General features: G+C 44.2%; 1 protein-coding gene across 1 annotated transcript in view; it reads left to right on the top strand.

The window, feature by feature from the left end:
- The window catches only part of spred1 (sprouty related EVH1 domain containing 1), a 34,006-nt gene extending 13,101 nt beyond the window's left edge, over positions 1 to 20,905 (top strand). Inside the window, exons 2-6 of the mRNA XM_074609839.1 lie at positions 1,456 to 1,726; positions 7,272 to 7,440; positions 12,408 to 12,454; positions 19,446 to 19,601; positions 19,728 to 20,905. Coding sequence (XP_074465940.1) covers positions 1,456 to 1,726; positions 7,272 to 7,440; positions 12,408 to 12,454; positions 19,446 to 19,601; positions 19,728 to 20,426 — 1,342 coding nt within the window. The 3' untranslated portion in view covers positions 20,427 to 20,905. The remainder of the gene's footprint in view (positions 1 to 1,455; positions 1,727 to 7,271; positions 7,441 to 12,407; positions 12,455 to 19,445; positions 19,602 to 19,727) is intronic.
- The last annotated feature ends 1,270 nt before the right edge of the window (positions 20,906 to 22,175 follow it).

Raw genomic sequence — 22,175 nt, 5'->3', positions numbered from 1 at the left:
AAATTCTTTAGAAAACGTTTCAGGCCCTGTGACGTAATCTTCCTCGGTCAACCCGGACGTCGGCCAGAGAGCAATGTGTCACACAGGAAGACATCCGGCAGTCACATTCTTCACTGTCCTCGCCCGTTTTCTGTCAGCTCTCAAATCTTCCCCAGTCTTTAATATGTTACCAGGAGTTTTCTGCAAAACGCTGCCCTCAGCACACCCTGACCTTTGTCATTTCCGGTGGCCCGATGCAAGCCTGTGTTATCTAATCAGGGAAACATCTGACTCTAAGTGAAGGGACAGAGAGGCAGAGGAGAGACAGACAAATGGAACGAGGATATAGACGTAGAATTATGATGTATAATTAATAGTCAGTATCAAAGTATGATGTGATACAGTCTACTGATACACTGGGAGTGTTATAGCTTCAGATGTGATATTGTGGTAGAGGTCCTTTTATATATTTGGATTATTATACTATATGATAGTTCAGCCTTTTTCCAATTTGTGGCTGTTTGACATTTGAACAATGTCAAACAGTGAGCAAAGTGCGTTTATGTTGCTGTATGTTTGAAAAAAACCTAAACCTCCCCTATGATTCATTCTCGCTTTGTCGTTTTATTAGTATGTTTTCCTTCAGTTCCGTAGATAACATTATAGGTAACCGTTTATTACGCCGTGATTCAAAGCGGCAGTACAACAGTATCATCGAAAATAAGAAAGGAAAGAAGTTGATGTGTGCTTGAGGCGCTGTCATGTGCTGTCTAGTTTGAAACCACCTGCTTCAGGGGGAAAGTTTAAAAATCAACAGCAGCCAGAGCCTGAACTTGGCCATATGGTCAGTCACCCTCTGGTCGGGGTTAAACATACACTGACAGCTTCAGACTTTAGAAAATCTTAGCCAGTAGTCTGTTATATAATGCACTGAAACCAAAATTGAATACTTGACTTTGCTCCTTCACGTTCTATTTTTAGCTTTGTTGCAGATTTTAGACTAGCGTGTCGCTAGTAGCGGCTTCTGAAACCAGCCAGATTTCCCCCGTAGTTTGATTTAATGTCAATATCAGAGTAGTTTCTGGTGTAATGTGGCATGTGGTGAACTCTTAAAATTCTCGAAATTGTTGGACAAATGTGATGTAGACATTTCAGACCAATCTCCTCGCTTTCTCTTATCTGTATGTCTGTATGGTGTGTACCATGTTTGTGTAGGCTACGTGTACTGTACTAGGACTGGTTTGTGCTGCGGTTCAACTGTATTATGTTGGCTGATATTTCATATTTTTTATATTTCATATCTATTTTTGATAGTGTTTTTGTAATCCAAGTGATATAAAAGGTCACCAGAAAAGACCCCGAAACATTTTAAATGCTCATGTTCACTAAACCATTTTTTCCCCGTCTGCTCTTGCCCTCTTTTCTTATTCCTTCCACTCTCCCCGTCTTCCTCTCCTTCCTCTCCTTCCTCCACAGTGACAGTTATGCGCGTGTGAGAGCAGTGGTCATGACTCGGGATGACTCCAGTGGTGGGTGGCTTCCCCTGGGGGGCGGAGGCCTTAGCTGTGTCACCGTCTATAAGGTCGGCCGGGCGGAGGACAGCGGCAGCACCCACAGCGGAGGCAGCGGAGGAAGCAGCAGCAACCTCAGCCCCTGTAGCTCCAGTCCCAGTCCAAGCCCCAGCCCCAGTCCCAGCCCCATCGCTGTGGAGTTCCACATCAGGGGCGAGAGGCTCAAAGACAAATTGGTAAGGGGAACCCTATAGCTCATAATGTGGAAACGTAGCTACGCTGCGTAAATACCATACATGTAACTAGCTGGTTGATGTGTTTACATCCTCGGTTATTTAGTCATTCCTTCTGATTCAGGTGCACAAACCGGAGATGGTGCATTCTCTTGGATGAGATCACCCCGAAGCCCCCCTTTCCCAGACTCCCCCCTCTCTCTCTGTCTCACTCACACACTCACACACAGGAAGTGGTTGTTTGGCTTTCCTCCATGGCGCAGGTATCTGAAAATAGGAGCGAACTGCGTGATGCTGTGATGCATGATGATATCATCAGGGAGAAGGGCAGATTACTCAGGAGAAGAGAATGTGGGATGAGGGATGTGGGAAACGCACAAAGAGCTCGGAAGGGACCAAAACGGTGGAATAGGGGCTGGAAATTCACGCTCACTCTGGTTTTCCATGAGTACACAAGGATTTGCCTACCTTTTTATTTTTATGAGCATTTCCTTTTTCTTGATGTGTGATGTAAAGACTGTGTGTGTCAGTAAATGAAGCCAGGAAAATATGTTCCTGGTTATACTAACAGTAAAACTCCCCCCAAATGTCTATGTGTATAACGCTATCTAGAGTTAATATAGTTAAAACGTGAGGAAAACGTATGTAGAAAAAATTATGATTTAATTTTAAAAAGCAGAATATTTTGTAGTATGGCTACAATTAACAATTATACTAATTTTCTAGTCAGAAAATGCTGAAAAATGCCCAACAAAATTTTCTCCAGAGCTCAAAGATGACATAAACACGTTGCTTGTTTGTCCAACCAACAGTCGAAACCCCGAATACATTCACTTAACTATCATAGAAGACATAGAAGCAACAAATCCTCACATCTGAGAAGCGGGAAACAGCAAATGTTTAGAATTAAAACAAATAATTCGTTATCAGAATAGCTGCAGATTAACTTTCTGTCAAACAGCTAAACGGTTAATCGACTACTCATTTCAGCTCTAGTGGAAAGTCTTAAAAAGTTTACAAACTAAGCATTATCAATGCAATGCAGGTTTTCCTTCCAACTCTGTATTTGGATATGGATGCAGCTGGGTCTTTTGCAACACAATACAATAGTGTATGCTACTTTTTTAGGCCGATTTTTAATTCAACAAAATAAAAATCAATATGCAGTAATATTTGAGCCTCATCAACATTTACAGGATCAAACAAATTATTAACCTTTACAAGCACATTATCAGTAGTTGCAGTAAGGGATGTCACAATACCAGAAATTTAGTAGTCGATACCAATGCCAGTACCAGAGAAATTACACGATTCTCGATACCAATTTGATAACACGGTAAAAACAAAAGTAAAACTATAAATCCCATGTACTTCAACATCCACTCCTTTATTACCGTTTGCATACTGTTTTTTGTTAGGCAGCTAAACAGGCCATAATTCCATCTCTATTATCTATTTTAGATTGCTGTGAAAACATCTCCTTCAAACAACTGGATTTATTCAAGTTTCTCGCCAAAAAAATTAATTTTTACAAGATTACATTTTGAACATGATAACGTTCGAATTTACCTTCGACCAATAGAGCCTGAATGCATCATAATGTGCATCAACGGCACCTCCCGTGTTGAAATCGGCAGGACGAGAGCTAGTTAACGTTAGCTGTTAGCAGCCGGTAAGCAGCACAGTGACATGACGTGACATTTTCTGAAGTATTGGTGAACGTGACATCCCTAGTTGCAACAGAACCAGCAGTATAGGGCTTCAATCACAGATAGTGAAATGTCCTACAGCAGCGGAGCATGTGGAGCTCACTCATTATTAATGTCTGCTTACTAACATGTTAAATAGTTGTGAGTTTTTACACATATTTTTGGCAACATGTACACACATAACCTGCGAAAGTGCACGGTCATTCTGTTTCCTCACAAAGCTAACAATGCTCCTAAAGATCAAGTTGTATTTAATCCTTCTGGCTTTTTGCTTTAGTTGCTGTAAAGCTCATGATCTTCTTGTCACAGACTCATTCTGTGTTGTAGATCTAAAACAGATCCAGTAGATGCTCTGGGATAATCCTGGTCTGTGGTAATGAGAGTGTAAATCTGTGTGTGTGAGAGAGAGAGAGAGAGAACTGTCTGTCAGATGTCAGCAGACCGATGAGGCCACCATGATGCTAAGAGACCAAAGATCCGACATTAGAGGCTTGTTACAGCAGGGCGTCTAAATCACCTTTTTTTTTTAAATCTTCTTTGACTGAACTCATTTTATGTTGACGGCTTGTTTGTGTTTTGCGCGTTGCTATCCAAGTGTGTGTGGCACAGGAAAGGGTGTGACGGGAATGCTGTTGTTCAGACGCGGGGTATATAGACATGGCTCAGAGACCCCGGCAACTGTTCTGGGGATGTGGTAAAAACACCCCTATCACCGCCAGAGTCTACCCCCAGCCACCACAACAAACACCCAGCCATATGTAGGTCTGTCGGGATGCCACCCAGTGCCATGGTGCTGGCGTCAACCGCAGCGCTACCGACAGTCTGAGGGCATCAGAAGAGGAGCGGCAAGAGCGATGAGTCCCATGAAAACAACAGCAACAGAGGAAACCACATAAGAATATGTTAGCTGTTGTCGGAAAGAAAAACGCAGGGCAATATCAGTACTTGTTACCACAGTATTGTCTAAAACAGTAACGACAGTGTTTTGATTTCAGAGGTAAATGAAAGACCATAATTATGTTGTATGAGTGATGTTGAAAACTGAATGTTTGTAAGGCTGTTTGGTTTGATTTGTTATGTCTAAAGCACAGAAAAAGGGAAATGCTGCTCCATGTTTTTAGCCAATTTCTTCCGTTGTTTTAAGGGATATAATTTCAGTGTTTTAATTCAGCACAGAATTGGACAGAATAGAAAAAGCACAATGACATCTCCCATCCCTGCTAGGAGCTAGATAGAGAGAGAATAAACAGATCAGAGATGCAGTTATTTTGAAAATCACAAAGGCACGATTCCAGCTGGTAGAAAGAAATGAGGTGATCGGGGTGCATGAGATATGAGAGGAATCAGGGAAAGAGATGTGTGTAGTCAAAGAGCAGGAAACAGAGGTGGAGCCAGAGAGACGGGAGACGGAAGAGGTGGAGGGGATCTGTCTATAAGCGCAGTGATGCGGCACAGAGTGTACTGGTGATGACTCAGCTGGCTCTCCATATAGCTACCAATCACTCTCCTCCTTGCCCCCTCTCTCTCTCTCTCTCTCTCTCTCTCTGTCTCTGTCTCTCTCCTTCACTCTTGATTCTCTGACTCTCTTTAAAAACTACAGATCTAATTGGTTGATGATTACTTACCATACTGGCTCTTGGATTATGACAAATCTCTGGCTAAGCTCTCACCTCGCTTCCTGACATTCATAGTCTGTGACTCCCTCTGATTAATACAGCTGTGAATGTGATGTAGTCCAGGCTTACTCTAAAAGGGCCCACTTGGTACAGTTGTTTGTTTCTACTGTTGATCTTATCATTTGATTTTGTTGACTTATCTCTGCTAGAATAAGATGCTTTATTAGTAGGGGAGGGTGTAAGAAAATATCGATACACATGAGTACCGCAATATTATGTTTTGCGATACTGTATCGATTTCCCAAAAAACTACATTTTATACATGTAGTGGTGGTGTATCTATACTATGACAGTTTTCCTAAAATTAGATTTGTAAAAATGCCAATATATCGCCTTGCTTAAGTATCGCAATATGTCGCAAAATATTGAATCGTTACCCCTGTATCGTGATACGTATCGTATCGCCAGATTCTTGCCAATACACAGAGCTATTTATTAGCTGGAAGTCTTTTTGTGAATGGATAAATATCAACCAATGCCTCTTACTAAGCCTTCAGTAAATATTATAGCATGCTTCTATACTGTATGTATATTTCTGATACACCAATACACAGCAAATTATTTTTATATGCTCAAAACATACAATATTTTATTCCAAAATTGTTGAAATGATTATTACAATTCTGATGGAAGAGGCAGTGCTCATAGATTGTAGCCTGATTTCTCCCGCTTGGTTTCTTGTATGCATGTAAACGTAGTCTCTCTCTTTCTATCTTCCCCCCATTTCCGCTCTCACGCTATCTCTTCACTACTCTCTGCACGTCTCACCTCCGTCTGTCTCTCCGTCTCCGTCCCCTCTCCTCTCCTCTAACATCTCCAGCCTCCGCTCTGTTTCTGTCGGGGCTGGCTCCTCCTCCTCCTCCTCTTTTCTCTGAGCGCAGTGTGGAATGCGGTGTTAAGTATCGTCCTTCCATGCAACTGTGATACTTCCTCCTCTGTCGGCCTCGCCGTGCGCTCACCTTACCTGCTCCGGCTCCGTTCAGTCTCGCCTCCACAATCAGCCCCAGAGGCCAGACCCTCCCCCCCCACCCCACCCCCCCATTCTCCTCACATCCATCCCTCTCTTCTTCCCTCCCCTTATCCACTAGCTCTGGATAAACACACAGGCTTAACCTTTGCCCCTGCTTTTTCTTGGGGAGGCATGTATGCAACAGTGACATGAGGACAGATATTGTGAGACGCGTCTTCCGCATGCCCGAAAAACGATACGTTTAAAAATGGTACGCAAAAAGCATCTCTCGCTCAGACATTCAGAATGAAATGTGTGCACCCTCTCTGACACGCATATCGCATATCGGCAACCTCCTCGTACAGCTGCCACGTGTCAACCTCTTAAAGCGTGCATGTTGTTGACTGTTGTCCAGATCGACGGGGAACGGTGCCATCTGCTTTCACTAGACCAGTATTGGTTTGTGCGCCCGCGAAGATGCACAGTGTAGCGCTCGGGTCATTGAGCTTTTCATCACACCAGCTCCTGCGCTCACGCTTTCTCTCACGCAGATCACCAATGCGCACGCTCACACATTCACACCCCATTAAGCCACCTCTCGTGCACGTCGGTAGAAAAAACCTCAAAGACTGTAATGGCCGTCTCTCATTTCATTTAATCTGCCTAGAGGAAGGCCGGGAGGCGGCCCAGTAGCCCTGATTAATAATAGGCTTTGGAAACACAGTCTCTCTCTGCCACACACTTGGGCTGCCAGGCTCCAAAACATACTCACCCCCTCCACCCACCCCCCCTTCTTCTGCCACCACCACTGCTCTCCAACTTTATCATCATCTGTAATGAAAACCCCACCATTTAGAATGTGTTTTACGAATTATCCGAAGAAGTATGTGAAATTATTGGGTTTAGGGATGATTTTTTTGGTTCTATTTTTGGAGTTGTGTGTTGTTCCAGATGCAGGCCTCTACTCTCAATCTCTTTCCCTCTATTCCATACTCATGTTGCTGCGGAGTGATTGAATGTGGCACATTTAAACAACTTAGGATAAGGAGTAAGATGAAGGATTTACACGTGTGTTCCCCAGCGAGTTTCATCATTAAACCTTTTAAACGGTGCAGCTGCCAGTCTGCATTCTAACTTTAGCCTGACCAAATGTATATATATATATATATGCCTTGTTTCACTCTCAAACTGTGTGTGTGTGTGTTTGTTGCCAGGTGGTGCTGGAGTGTGTCCTGCAGAAAGACCTAGTATACAACAAGGTCAACCCCATCTTCCACCACTGGAGGATCAACGACAAGAAGTTCGGACTGACTTTCCAGAGCCCCGCTGACGCCCGCGCCTTTGACCGGGGCGTACGTCGGGCCATTGAGGACATCAACCAAGGTGTGTGTGTGTGTGTGTGTGTTTTAGCGGGTCGTTAATGGTGCACTCATGTGTGCGAGTTCAAAAACAAAACACCAGGTTTGTTTGGAATCCCCTCTCAGGAGGTTGCACTATACTATGTGTGCTGGCAGCCGTCCAATATGTGTAAAACGATACGGGCGTATGTGTATGAACATGGCATGCGTTCTGTTAGCGGCCTGTATTGCTGCCTGTTTGTCATTGGCTTGTAATGGCTGACCTAGCATCTGTTCTAGGAGAGATGCATAGTGTTGATTAGCGTTGATGACTTCCCCCCCACAGCTACCTGCTCACTCACCCAAGCATGACCCCTCCTGTGTTATCTTATCAGCGCCAGCTGCCCAGATAAACTCCCCACTTCCTGTAGAGACTGGCAGGGCAACACAGTGGGTGATTTAGGACAGGGGTTGGGAGCGCTGGTAAGAAAGAGGGGCGGCAGGAGTTGGGACACACTGAATGGGTGGCAACCTGAGATAGGGGCAGAGCTTTAGTCAGGAGAAACTTGACCAGGTTGGGCTTTTGTGCTGCTCAAGTTTGAGGACTGGCTAGTCTAGTCTAAAAAAAAAAAAAGGTAGAGTTTGGTCTGTCTGTGCTCAGCGTGGCATTCATACAAGTCTTTTTTTAAAGCTAAACTTGATATTACACTTGGGTGGAGCTGGGTCTCTGAGTTTAGTTAGCTGCTTTGGGTCCTGATAAGCAATATTTTTCAGTACAGTGCCAGAGGTTGCAAAGTCATCCAATTAGCAGGAGAATCGCCAGCTCAGCAATCTGCCACCCAGCCCCGTGTTACACAAGAGGCTGGCTGGCTGGCTGGCTGGCTGGCTGGGGAGCTATAATCTCCTTTACTCTCTAGACCTGGGAACCCTGGGGAGCGTAGAGGAGGTACAGCAGAACGTATCGTAAAGGCTTATCACCGCCAGGCATCAGTCGCCTCTTGCCCACAAGCGTTTATCTGAGATTTGTACTTCCTGGGCACAAGTCCACACACAGTCTAGGTAAAAGGTAAGCATGGGCAACTACTGTAGCGCTGCCTTTGCAAATAGCTCTGACCCGTGGCTATAAACACAACACTATATTAATGTGAGGATGTCATATTGGAGGTCAGGGCTGCTTGGTTGGTGTGAGAGCTAGTTGGCTGTTTGATATATAGTAGATTGGCAGAAGATTAATTTTGATAATCTAAAATGCCCAAAATGTAGTACTTCCAGCCTCTCAAATATAAATATCTGCTGGGTTTCTTAGTTAGGTTTCCTTTTGTGATAGCAAACTGAGAATTTGGGGATTTAGAGTGTTGGTCGGACAGCAAGCGATATGAATGTTTTTCCCCATTTTCTGACATTGCGAGTTTTTTCTCCAAACGAGTAATAGACAATAATAGTTAAAGGTGCTAAGTGCGGGATTGGGAGCATTTCTGCTATGCTTCCATGATGACGCCGTCGGTTGGGACGGCGTCATCAGCTGTAACCGCCGTATCAGAGCCGTGCAGAGCGGCGGCCGTGAGCCAGTGGCCCGCTATGTAAACAAAGCACAGAGAACTCAGATTACAACACACACACAGGGAGAGGGACTTCATTGTCTGCTCAGGTAGACATTACTCCACTATATCTTTACATAGCTAATAGTTGTTTGCTGCTATATTAATGCTCTGGATATCGTATAGAGCACCTTTCCTAGTTCACATAACAGAACATAGCATTCATAAATGCTTCGGGAAGAAGGTTGAACGTCTCTGATAGCTGGTCAGTGTGATTAAACACGTTCCCCTCACCTCACCCAGAGGCTGTACAGTGTCTGTCTGCTAGTAAATGCTTCAACTCTTTCCTGTGAAAGTCAGCTAGGGCAGGTGATGGTGAGTTTCGTCTCCCCAGTGCCTGCCTGCCTGCACTTCTCTCTCTCCCTCCCTCTCTCTCTCCCTCCCTCCCCTGCTGTCCTCTCGTCCCTCCGCTCTCCTTTCTCTCCTGGCATCTTTCTGTATTCTGCCAGTGTTGTGTAATGCCTCTCTTCAGCTCAGGCAGGCAGGTTCTTCTGTATTCCTGTTGCATCGTTCTGCTGCTGGACTGCTGCGTGAATGTGGGGGGGGAACGGGGGGGGGGGAGGCAGAGAGAGAGAGAGAGGGAGAGAGAGAGAGAGAATATGTTTTGCCTGTGTGTATGTGTGCACACGTGTGTGTATCAGTCTTGCAGTCCTCTGTTGCCATGGCAACGCCGGGCACATGGCTCAGGCAGCTTCGCGGCCCAGCACTGCCAGAGTCGTGCTGCAGGAAGCCTCTTTCTTTCGGTGTAGTGGAGAAATGCATACAGACACACACACACACACACACACACACACACACACACACCTTTCTCCATGTGATTCACAGACAGACTGACAGACTGATGGACAGACTGGGTCGAACACAAGACCAGTGAGTTCTTTCTGTCCTCTGTTTTGCTGCGTTCCCTCCCTGAATGCAGCAGACAGACTCAAAATGAGGCCTCAGTGATCCTAATTAAGTGAACCTAAGTTTTAAAAAGAGCCTCTTGATGCCCCAGGTACAAACAGTTTCCCCTTCATCCCAGTGGAAATGGTTTAATCCCTGTTTTCCGCAACATTGCCAAGACAGACCATTTTCTCTTCTATTAAGTTTCTTTAACAGTGTTTTCTTTTATCGTGAAAATCAAGTGCTAGGTTTGCTGTAGTTTCTGTAGACATGCACTAGTGTCGTATGTTTACTAAGGCATGGGAAAATCCCAATACTGGTCTAATCTGTCTATCAGTACCTGTAAAGTGATAATTATAGTAAATAGTACTTTATTTTAATATTAATCATGCAACTGGAAGTACAAAGGCATAACACACATCATACTGACCTAAACCAATATCCTTTACAGTACTAATCATGTTGAAATTATATCCATTTTTCAGATTACTCAATGTCACTCAACAGTTCAGTTGCTGTTAAACTTGCACCACATATTGAAACTGATTTGGAGCCAGACATGTGGCTAACATATTGTTATTGTGTACATTTTTCTTCACTTTTGTTGTTGGACTTCATTCATTACATCTCCAACTAGGACCGGGCGATAATTCAATATGACAATTCATCGTCTTTCCATTGAATCATATTGTGATGAAAACATATATCGAGATATCACGATACACAACTATGTCGTCTAAATTGATATTAACAAACACATACTGACTGAAATTTCTCAGAAAATCTGATCATTTTGCACTTACGTTCTTAATTAAATGAGAAATTGTTGTCGAGATATGAAATGACATATCGGGATTGAAGTATTTGGCCATATCACCCAGCAAAATCATAAAACCTTTAACTTTATGTTGCCTAAATAATAAGACCGAGGATGCAGGATTGACACAAAAGACAGCAACTCCAAAGTTACACCTTAAGATAGTTGGGTGTTGTTGTTATTGTTATTGTCACAAAATCAAGAATAGTACATTGTCGACATCCCTTCAGATTCATTTTTAAAATCTGTTGCAGTATTTAAGTAGTACTTCTGGGTAGTCTTTCCATTAAAGACAATAATACTACAATATTGGACAACAATATTATCTATTAAATAATGGCGCCCTCACTGTGAAAACAGTCACCCTGCGTCATTAGTAGAAAAGAGTCAAACAAAACAGCGTTTTGTGTAAAAATATCAGTAACATTAGTGTCTTTCCTCGGGTTACACCGTCCCCAGTTTCATTCTCTGTGGTAATGAAAAGCTGTAACATGGTCGGCTTGATACGTGAAACATAAGCTCCGACTCCAGCATCAGCAGACGAGGTGTTTTGGACGCGGAAATGGCACATGGCGTTTTAGCCGAGGTCGGGGTTACATTATTCTAGACATGCATATTTCATTAACTTCTGTGTGCCCCACTGACACAAAGCAGCTTTCATTTCCCCATTAGGGCTACAGTCAGAGGAAAGCAGAAGTCTTGTCCTATTCTGGCCTGACAAGAATCAGCGATGTCAATCTGCTGGCTCAAACGTGCTTTTTAGGGGAGATGTCATCCGTTGAGAGTGGAGTGGTTTTGATATATACAATATAAATTACACATATTCTTAGAAACGTAGTTGAGGTTTTTGAAAATAGTAGCAGGAAGTTGACGAGTCTGGTACACTATTTCTCTGGTGTTCCGTGAGGTTTTACCACCTAGTTGTTAATGCTGCGTTCCATTTAACCCAGAAATCGGATGTCAGAGCTTGGAATGACATCACACCCAAGTTGACCGCGTTCCAGTACAACAAGTCGGAAAAATGAATGGGGTTTGCTCCAGCCAGGTTAGCTACTGTTAGCCATTGGTTGCCATTGATAACAACACGTTACGACCGATTTTTTGCGCATAAAAACACTGCAGCAAAATGTCCACAGAAAATTGGACAGTACTGTGTGATTGACACAAATAAGACAGAAGTGCTAATAACCAGTATTTACTACAGCTTTTTTACTGTTGATTGACAGAGCAGCAATCTTGGATTTTGTGGTTCCGGGTTGGTGAGGTTTGTCCGACTTTCCGAGTTGGAAATCTGACTTTGGGGGGCGTTCCAGTTGAAATTTCCGACTGGGAACTCAGAAATTACGACTTCTCAGTTCAAATGGAAAGCACCACAAGCTCCAAAAACAAGTTTTTCTTGTATTTATCAAATGAATTTAGCTATCTAAGAATACACTAACAATAGTGCTTTGTGTATGTGCTATTATACAGGCTTTGTTATGTACAAAAACCTCATGATACATGTCGACAATACCATTGGTGGCTGTGAGGGTTTTAATCAAGATATATGCCATAGACAATGCTGAAACATAGATTGTGTTCTGTTAGAACTTCATTAAGCCTTTAAGTAAGCGTTAAGTTGCTTATTTAACTGTAACAGTGCCTGATTTGGTTTAAGCATATAGTCAGCCCACTGATCTTTTTCCCCTCTGGGTTCTTCCTTCTCTCTTCCAGGTTGTCGGCCGTTTGGGGATGGGGATATTCCCGAGGATGGACTACCGGTGAGTGAGATTAAGAGTTTTAGTATGAAAAATACATGTGTTACGTGAGAACATGTTTATCTTGCTGACTTTGAGGAGTCTAGCTATTTAAGTGAGCGTGTGGAGCTAAATTTATTTAGTTTGTTTTGTTAGAAAATGCGCCACAGAGCAACACACATTCACAAAAAAAAAAAAACATTAAACACGATTAATTTTTGATTAAGTATCATGGTGTCATGGAGGGGCAAATGGATGTTCAGAATGCTAAAGTGCACCCACTGTAGGTTTTTATAAAGTTAGATTTATGACTCTATAATTCTCCCTCCCTATTAAATAGGAGGCAGGTCATAGCTTGAACCTGAGCCATATGTTTGACCCAGCCATATGTTTCACCCAGCCAGGCGCTGACACCTGCCTTTGTTTTCCAACAGTTGTTCTTGGAGATTTACAGGTGTTTAACCAGTGCCAGCCAGACCCTGAGGTGGAGCTGGGTGTTGGCCAGCGAATGTGCTAGAGCAGGCTTAGCTGTCTCTATCAATCTAACTTGGTAGCTGTCACTCTTGTTACAATTGATGCCGATATAATAACCCTCGCCTGAGGTCAGGAGCCGGTTGTTCAAAAGGCAGCTTGGGTGAAAATGCTCTATAAACCGAAATGCGTGTCTTCGTGAGCTGGGCCCCTTTTTGTTGACAGGTTGAGAACTGTTAAGGTGCATTATGTTAAGACGTTGTATACATTTGCGCCGTTCCTGGCATGTGGCGCTCTATTGACTGTCGACATGTGTGGTTAAGAACGCCGTGCTCTCTTTAGAGCAGAGAAAGGCAGCAGGTATATAGTTCAAGTCTAAACGCCCATGTTCATTTGTTTTAGATATCAGGCCTGTTACAGGAACGTCAGTCACCTATTCTACTTCTGATTGTAAAGTAGGTGAAAAGACGCATTCATAGGAGGACAGGCAGTTCTTGTAATGCAAACACACTTATAATTAATTACTGTTGACACTGTTTCAGAGAGGTGTTGATTCAACTCGGGCCATTTTCTTACACTAGTTCGTGGTGTTCACAAAGGTACAGCTTCAAAACATAGTAAAGAGGTCAACACAAATAACTAAAATAGTAGCCTAAACAAGTGCAACAAGTTTATTGCAGGGTTGCATGGTGTTTTCTAGTTTTTGCTGACTCCAAGCTTGAACTGGAGCTTTGATATCACTCTGAACCTCCCATGGGCTGCGGTCGAGAAGTCCAAAAATTACGTCCTGATGTCTTTTCCTAACCACTTTTCCTTGACCTCGATGGAAAACGTCATGAGGTCAAGGAAAGATGTGAAGGAGAATTCATAAGGACTTAGGAAAAGACAACCGTGGTGTTAAGAGAATCCGACTGCACTTCCACTAGGCTCCGTAATTATGATGCGACGGCAGCGGATGTTAGTGACTCGGGTCTGCTGTGGTGAAACTACAATGTTCCGAAGATGGACTACAAAAGGCGCTTTTCCACCCGGTGCGTTCTTAAATCGGTCTTTCAGTGACCGGCACCTTCACCCGCAGTGTGTGAAAGAGAGATACCGCAGGTCCTTCTACTGCTGGAACACTTTACATCAACATATAATAAAGGATTATCTGACCTAACGTGGACAACCGGTGAAAAATACTATTCATTACCAAGGTTGGAATTTAAAGAAAAGTTAAAAAGAGTTATTTTTTGAGTTATGGTGAAGGAGTAGAACCATTACATGTATATTTCTTCCTACTCTTTTTATTCATGTTGATTATTTGTTTGCTCTATGTTTACTATTAATTTTATTTGTTATTCTTGTTTTGTTTTTTTTACATATTTGTTACTTGTTCGACATAAATAAATAGAAATAAAGTGAAACCAAATGGCTGTCACTGCCCATTCATATTTATGAATCCCATTAGTATGTGACTGTATGAAAATAATATGCAAGATATGCAAATTGTTTGTTTCCATGAACGGCAGAATGGTGCGTTGCTTTAAAAGTTGTGGCCGCAAGGAATTGTGGGATGTTATTATCTCCCTTCCTTTGGTAAAGGATGGTCCAGTGTATCCTATGCTAAAGGAGATAAGAAAGGAAGCATTGAAGCACCTTTCCTTAGCATTTAGAGAATTTGCTCTTATCATGGCTGCTACTGAGATACTTCCGGGTCATTTCACTTTAGGAACCTTCCTAAGCAAAAAAAGACTTTTCGACCGCGGCCATAGTTTAGAGCGCTCGTCAGAGGCTCGTCATCACCTTTGACCTGCCTAGCATCTTACATCCTGTACGATGTGGACTAGAAGAGGAGGAGGAGGGAGAGCTGCGTTCCTGTTCCTGTGGCGAAGTTCCTCTTTAAGGAATCAGGAATCAGGAAATCCAATGGCACCACTGTTGCTAGGCAGCGGGGGGGGGGGGGGGGGGGGGGGGGTTGGGGGTGCGGGTAGAAGGGGGGTGTTCACAAGGTTCAGTGAGTGAGCCACCGAGGGTGTCACCATGGTGATTTGGCATCCGAATGTTGCGGTCGGAGACCTGGGCTACAGAGAAAGAGAAGTGAACCAGTGGCTGCAGCCAGAGAGCTAGCAAATACCAGCACACAACAAGGTGTGTTGCTTAATACTCCATCATCACCACTGTTCGTACAGATAACCTCATACAAAAAATGGTCTCCAACTGGCTCGGGGAGGGATATGGTGTATAGTATAATATATAGAAAATTCTAGCCTTTAGTTTGTGTTATTGATGGCCCCCCCTTTAGAAGCAGGAGATCTGTCCTGTCATGACCTTGTTGAGAAAACAGACACCACTGTCTCTCATCAGCATGGGAGGTCACCATCAAGCCTTGTTTAGTTCCTTGATTAGATTCAGACGTCTCTAAAAAAAAAAAAAACTCTTAGAAAAATGACTTCAATTCATGATAGCCTTGCATTGCTACAAGCGTTTGACTTGTGTACGTGTGAGCACGCTTGTCCGTGCATGTGTGTCAATGTACATGCGTTCGGGACGGACTCCTCCACCCACATCCTGCCCACTGAGGCAAAGCACCCACTTGTATGCCCTTCACAAGCTTACCACATTCTTCCTCTCACTCAGAAACACACAACACACACACACTATATGCACATGCAACATATTTTACCCATATATATAGAAAAAAAGAAGAAAAAAATGCCTGGTTGCACAACACCCTTCTCAGCTGTGATGACCCACTGCCAGGAATTATGCCGTACCACCACAGTCCTTCCGCTAGTACAAAGAAAAATGTGTTTTTTTTTTCTCTCTCGAATGCCACAGGAAAACATCCGCATCTAATTTAGCGCTGGCAGGAAGTTTTCTCTTATCAGTTTAGTACACAGAGGTTTTGTTGGCCAGTTGACTTTTACAGCCTCACTCCACAGACCAGAAACTTTCAGACTGGTTTGGTGTGTTTCAGTGGAGCTCCAAAAAGCACCTTGGAGCCAGGAAGGAGGGCGTTTTAAAAGGAATGGTTTGACATTTTTGGAAATGTGCTTCTTAGCTTTGTTGCTGAGAGTTAGATGAGAGGTTTGATACCGCTCTCATATGCGTATGTTAAATATGAAGCTCCAGTTCACCCGTCTGGGAGCGTTAACTCAGCAGCTACGATGCTGCGTTTAGGGTCGCGGACATGCAGCCGCTTTCCCAGTAGAAGTCTCCACCACACTGTGTGTCTGCCCGGCGTAACGATACTTCGTCTGCCCGACATAACTTTAGCGAGTGTCCAACAAACAGTGTGTGTATTTGTGCTACGTTAGCAGCTCTAGCAATGCCGGAGGCTTCGTGCTCGCCGGCGCACACGTAGTCTACGTAACTTTAGCGAGTTTCCAAAAGACCGTGTGTGTGTGTGTGTGTGTTTGCGGTGAGTGTGAGGTTGTTGGTGGCGTTATAGCTGTGAACGTAGGTGTAGCAGTGTGTGTACAGTTTATTTGTCGGTGAATAAATACTACGAAACTACAACTCCTCCGCTCCGCTCAAGCGAGCCAGAGACCGGAGCCAACTTCCTGTATCCTGCAACTCCGGCTCTGCCTCTTAAGGTGGGCTGTTAAGGTGGACCAGCTACTTAAAGTGACAAGCCGCTCCTCTGAGCCGCTCAGCTTTTGAGTTAATATTTCTTTTAACCGTTTTAACCGATAGCGTTAATCGGTTAAAATGCTTAATGTCGGTTAACGGTTAAACGGTTAATTATGGACATCCCTAGCTGCGAGCAAAACATTTTTTTTTTTTAGATCTGGGCACAAAAAGGATCGTTTGACGGGAGAAATTTAGATACTACTTGGTACTGGGTTGTTTTGGTCGATTTCTTGAAGCCCTAGTCCTACGGTAACAAAATCCGCCTACTGGCACAACCAAAGCTCACTAATTGACATGTTAAATCACTTTGTTTTAATTAGTACAAAACACAAAAAACAATATATTGTGGTTGTATTTAGGGGGTTAGGGACAAAAGAGCCACAACTAACACTTTGTTTTTTTGTACAAATTAAATAAACAAGATACAACATGTTAATAAGTGAGCTTTAGAGGTGCTGGCAGGCAAGTTTTGTTACCTTTGGACAGAGCTAGGCTAGCCGTAGCTTCATATTCTGCCTATGAGACTCTCTGCGACAAAGCTAAGTAGCGTATTTCCCAAAATGTCAAACAGTTTGTTAAAGGGATACATGAAGAGCAGCCTGGAAGTTGGCTCTTTGTTTTTACGCTAACAAGATACAGAGATGAGCACCAGTCGTGGTTCGCCTTAAGCCGAGCCCTATTTTTAGAGTGTGAGAAACACACATATATGCAGACAATAAACCATTCAGTGTTTGCGATCAAACGTCCGAGCATGCACATCATCATCTTCTTCTTCTTCTCCATTCTCTTTCTCAGTCCGACGCAGAGATCTAGCATGTTCTGTAGGTTTTTCCAGTATGTGGGCCGACCCCCAGCCCTTCCCTGTCCTGAGCCCCTGTGCCTTTGAGGGCGGAAGTGCATGGATCCCTGATGTTGGTGTGGAGCCAGGTTGCCCCTGGCTCCCACCACCTCCATCTCTCCTCTCCTCTCCTCTCCTCTCCTCTCCTCTCCTCTCCTCCCTCACCCAGCCACATCTCTAGGGTCAGCTCAGCTCCAGATTGGCCCCCACGCATGCCTTTGAATGGTGGGGCTTAGGCAAGCGCTTTAAAAGGAAGCCCAAGTCTGTTTCCCATTTCACCCCCCCCCCCCCCCTCCCGCCTACCTCCCCACCACCTCCTTTCTTTCTTTCTCTCACATACACACACAGCTGTCATCTGGCTTTTTAAGTTCTGTGCTGCATTTCTCCAGCTGGAGCTGGTTTATGACATTCCCTCGGCAGACTCTTTGGCCTCTCGCTCTCTTTCTCACACACACACACACACACACACACACACACACACACACACACACACACACACACACACATGAACACAAAGTCATTTTTTCCTGTTCTGTTCTTTCTCTCCTCTCCCTCCACTGTCTCCTATTCCTCACATTCCCCTGCAGACGCCGTGGATGTGCGTTTACACCACTTGGTATGTTTGGAGGCAAAGAGGGAGCAAAGTCACACACATACACACACCATGTGTTAGCAGTCTAGAGAGGGGGGGGGGGGGGGGGAGCAAGCAGAGGAGAGAGAGAGAGAGAGGGGGGGAAAAAAGAAGAGAAAGAGAGGGAAAAAAAGAAGTCAAAGGAAGCATCTCTTAGCAACCACAGGACAGTAATTACTGTAGCAGCAGCTGGGAGCAAACCAGATTTCCGCTGTGCGTTAAAGCACTGGCGTGGGCTACTTTACACACGGCACTGACTAACCAGAGCCAGCAGCCTCCTCCACACGCAGAGCAGAGAGAGGGAGAGGGTGGGAGAAGGAGAAGAGAGGAGGACTAACCCTGCCTTGATGAGGTCGGGGTGTGTGTGGGAAAAGAGGGACAGCTAGCCAGTGTGTACAACGGCTCGAATATGGTCGGATCAAACTCGTACGTGTGAAGATAACTCGGCATGCGTCCATGTTTGTGTATTTCCGAAGACCTCGAAGACCCTTTATTCTGCAGTTTATTTGGATCATTTTCAGACTGTAATGAGAAAGAAGGCACAACTTTGAATTTAATCACCCCCCAATTCTGCTTATTTTCATGTAATTTGCATACGTAGCTGGAAATTATTATACAGATGGTTGTTGCTGAAATAACGCTGGACGTGAAATATCATCACGCAGCTCTTGATGTAATAACTGACAATCCTCCCCCATCTCTCATCACCTCTGCACGCATGAATCATGAATAGCCATCACTTTTGATGTTGTTGCCATGAGTACTGAAGTATTATACCACTTCTTTTGGATCTATTATTTTATTTCTAGAAACACCTTTTTCTGCTGTGTTTTATTTTAAACTGTGTTTGATGCCGACATTCACAAGATGTTATTTATAGACACCACCTTCTGATTGATGTCAACAGTGAGCTTACCTCTTGTAATTATCAGATCGTTTGGCGTGAGCTGGAAGGAATGTTCGCTCGGTTTTCTCTTCTTTCTTCTTTTTTTTATTCGCATGTTTCAAGTGCCTCTTTTTTTAGGCTTGTGTTTGTAGATTTTGCATCAGTTAAAATGTTTGTGGGAACACATGCAAGGCTGATGGGAACTGGGAGTTCTTAACAGAAGGGCCTTGAGTCATCACCACACAGCACAGTCATTTGGCCAAGCGTGGGCACGGGATGCCCCCTGGTGGTTGCAAGTGGAACACACACACGGCCTACACACCCCGAGTCAAAACAGTTGTGGTCAAGAAAACGGACTTAATCGACCATCAGTGCTTTGACGGTTTGATGTTAACATAGAATGATAGATGTTAAGGGCGTCAACCAATACTTGACTTAAGTGAATTAATGAATCACGTCAGATGTTTTGTGTTTCTTTGATGTGCGTCCTTCTGAGGGAAAACATGGGTTTTTCTACAAATTAATTTCCCGTAACTATCAAACTTACTTTATATTTGTATCTGTATTTCTCTAGGTGTGTGACGAGCCTCCCTCCATCTGTACCCCAATGAAAGAGCCCTTCTCTCCCCTGAACAACGTCGTCTCCACCGAGCCATTCAGGGGCTGCTACGTCCGCGCCCAACCCTTCGACGAGTTCCCCTCCAGCAACCGCCGCTACCTGCCTCCACAGGTCCGCCTCTCCTCCACACAACCAATCGCATGTCCAAAATTTTTATTATAAGTTCCTCAAAAATTGCATCTCATTGTTATGAAAATGTGGAGTCCCAACTAATTCTCAATTTCACCTCATTTAAAGGTCTCCTTCAAGACGACTCGTCATGTCAGCTTTCACATGGACGAAGAGGAGATCGTTCGCATCAACCCACGCAAAGACGTGCTCATCCGCGGCTATGAGGACTACCGCCACCCTGTCATGTGGAAACAGGAGGCCGACCGCGAGGACATGGACTTCCCCACCGCCTTCCACAAACTGGACAGTAAGAAGTGCGAGTACCTCTTTCCCGACGGCCCTTGTGGGGACTCTCACTCTGGCCCCGGTATGGGCATTGGAACAGGTATGGGGCTGGGTCTGGGCAAGGACACGGCCATCAAGACTCAGCCCTCGCCCCTGCTCAAGTCCAAGAAGGGCCGTCGGCGGCGAGAGGACGGCGAGCGCTCGCGCTGCATCTACTGTCGGGAGATGTTCAACCACGAGGACAACTGGCGGGGGCAGTGCCAAGACGCCCCCGACCCGATCAAGCAGTGCATCTACAAAGTCAGCTGCATGCTGTGCGCCGAGAGCATGCTGTACCACTGCATGTCCGACTCCGAGGGCGACTTCTCGGACCCCTGCTCGTGTGACACGTCCGACGAGCAGTTCTGCCTGCGCTGGCTGGCCCTGGTGGCGTTGTCATTCATCGCGCCCTGCATGTGCTGCTACCTGCCTCTGCGCGCCTGCCACCACTGTGGCGAGGCATGCCGCTGCTGCGGGGGCAAGCACAAGGCCGCGGGGTGACCCGACGACGGACTCTGGGACACCCTCAAAGCTAGCTAACACAGGAAGTGGATAAAAGCGGAAAATTAAAAAGCCGGCATCCTTTTTTCATTCCCCTCTCAGACGGGGTGATATGTTGTTGATCCCCAGCTCTGAGGGCTTTTGGAGATTTCAGTTTGTGTTTGTCGCCGACAAGCAGCGGTGGAGGACAAACCATATGCTTTGTGGGAGCTCTGAGCATCAAGCTAAGTTCAGGAGCTTAATCTGAGGAGGAGAGGAGGAGGCAGCGTCAAGATTAATAGACTTGGAGATGTTACTAAACACACCTGTACACACAAACACAAACACACACACCCACACACACCTCTCTCTCACATTCACACTCATGCATTGACGAAGCCAGGCCACAAACTCTACTACAAGAAATGTGTAACATTATGAAGGAAAATTGTCTTTTGTACAGAGAGCGACAACTTAATGACAAAAAAAAGAAAACAAAACTATTCTGCGTTCAGAAAAACTACTTGCTGTTTGCTAAAAGGGATATGTTCTTGCTTTTTTGTGAATTTACAGTTGGGTAACAGTGGCCTTTCCTTCATGGCTTAAGCATTTGCTGACAATGTAATTACTAGACAGAGAAAAGTGCACTAGAAATGGTACCCCCCCCCCCCAACCCAGAGTAAAGGTAACCCTCTCAAATTCTTGTGGTACATTAACCACCAGATGTAGTGTAATTTTAACAATTGAGAGCTGTTGCTGTGGTGGATGTTTGGCCAATTCCTTGTTTTCCTTTTCATTGAATGTTGAAAAAAATCAAAAAGGTAACAGCTTGTTTTTTTGAAGGTGCAGATTTTGACATTCATTAAGAAGATGTTAAAGCGATTACCTTGCTTTCCCGAGGTGATTCAGACCATTTGATTGCATTCCAAAATAAAGGGATCGATTCCATGATTAGAAGGGAAAAAATGGTAACGACTTTACCATGCCGAGTTCCCCAAAATAGTCTTTTTTTTCCACGTCATGAAAATAGCATTAGAACCTCTTGAACCATTTAAATTGAAACCGACACATGACAATTTCATTTACTCCAGTGGATCTCAGTTTTAGTCCAGTTATTTACTGCTGTAGTGAAATTGGTGTTTTTGTTTCTTATTTGTTATTTTTCCTGCTCATTTTTTATAATTATTTTTTTGAAACAAAAGGCTGAAATGTTGCTCAACCAGCAAGTTTTGTTTCGGTGAGTAAAAAGGGGTTTCCGTGCTCCTTGGGTTAAATGATGAGGCACTTAAATTAGGTTATTCTTTTATTGAGAATCCCTCCGATTTTAAAATTTGTCTGTACATACATTTGAAACATTCAATTTTGGCGTGGGGGGAAAACCCTCCTGAAAGCACTGCTCTCCAAGCTTTGGTTGCAGCACCCTCTCCAAATTTCCATGTTTGTCCCATGAATCAGTTTCTTTTTGTTTTCTTTTATTTTCCTGTGTAAATGTAGTATTTCTTTGTTCCTCAAAAGTCCACTCCTTCTTCCGTATGTCTTCATTTAACAGGCCCTGAATGAATGAATGCATTGTTTCAGGAATGCTGAGTATCTTAGCTATTAAAAAAAAACCATAAAGGTGTTATGTATGTGTATGTGTGTGTGTGTGTGTGCATAGGTCTTCATATGCACTGCTGATTCGGTGTCATGTAACGTCACCACTGTCTACTTGATTAAGGCTTTGACTTTGCCCTGTTTCCCGAAGCGTCTTTGTCTATTGAACAAATGAGA

This window comes from Sebastes fasciatus, chromosome 15, assembly GCF_043250625.1.
Source record: "Sebastes fasciatus isolate fSebFas1 chromosome 15, fSebFas1.pri, whole genome shotgun sequence".
NCBI classification, from domain to species: Eukaryota; Metazoa; Chordata; class Actinopteri; order Perciformes; family Sebastidae; genus Sebastes; species Sebastes fasciatus.
The sequence above is the reverse complement of the archived record's forward strand: the minus strand, read 5'-3'. Positions and strand labels throughout refer to the sequence as shown.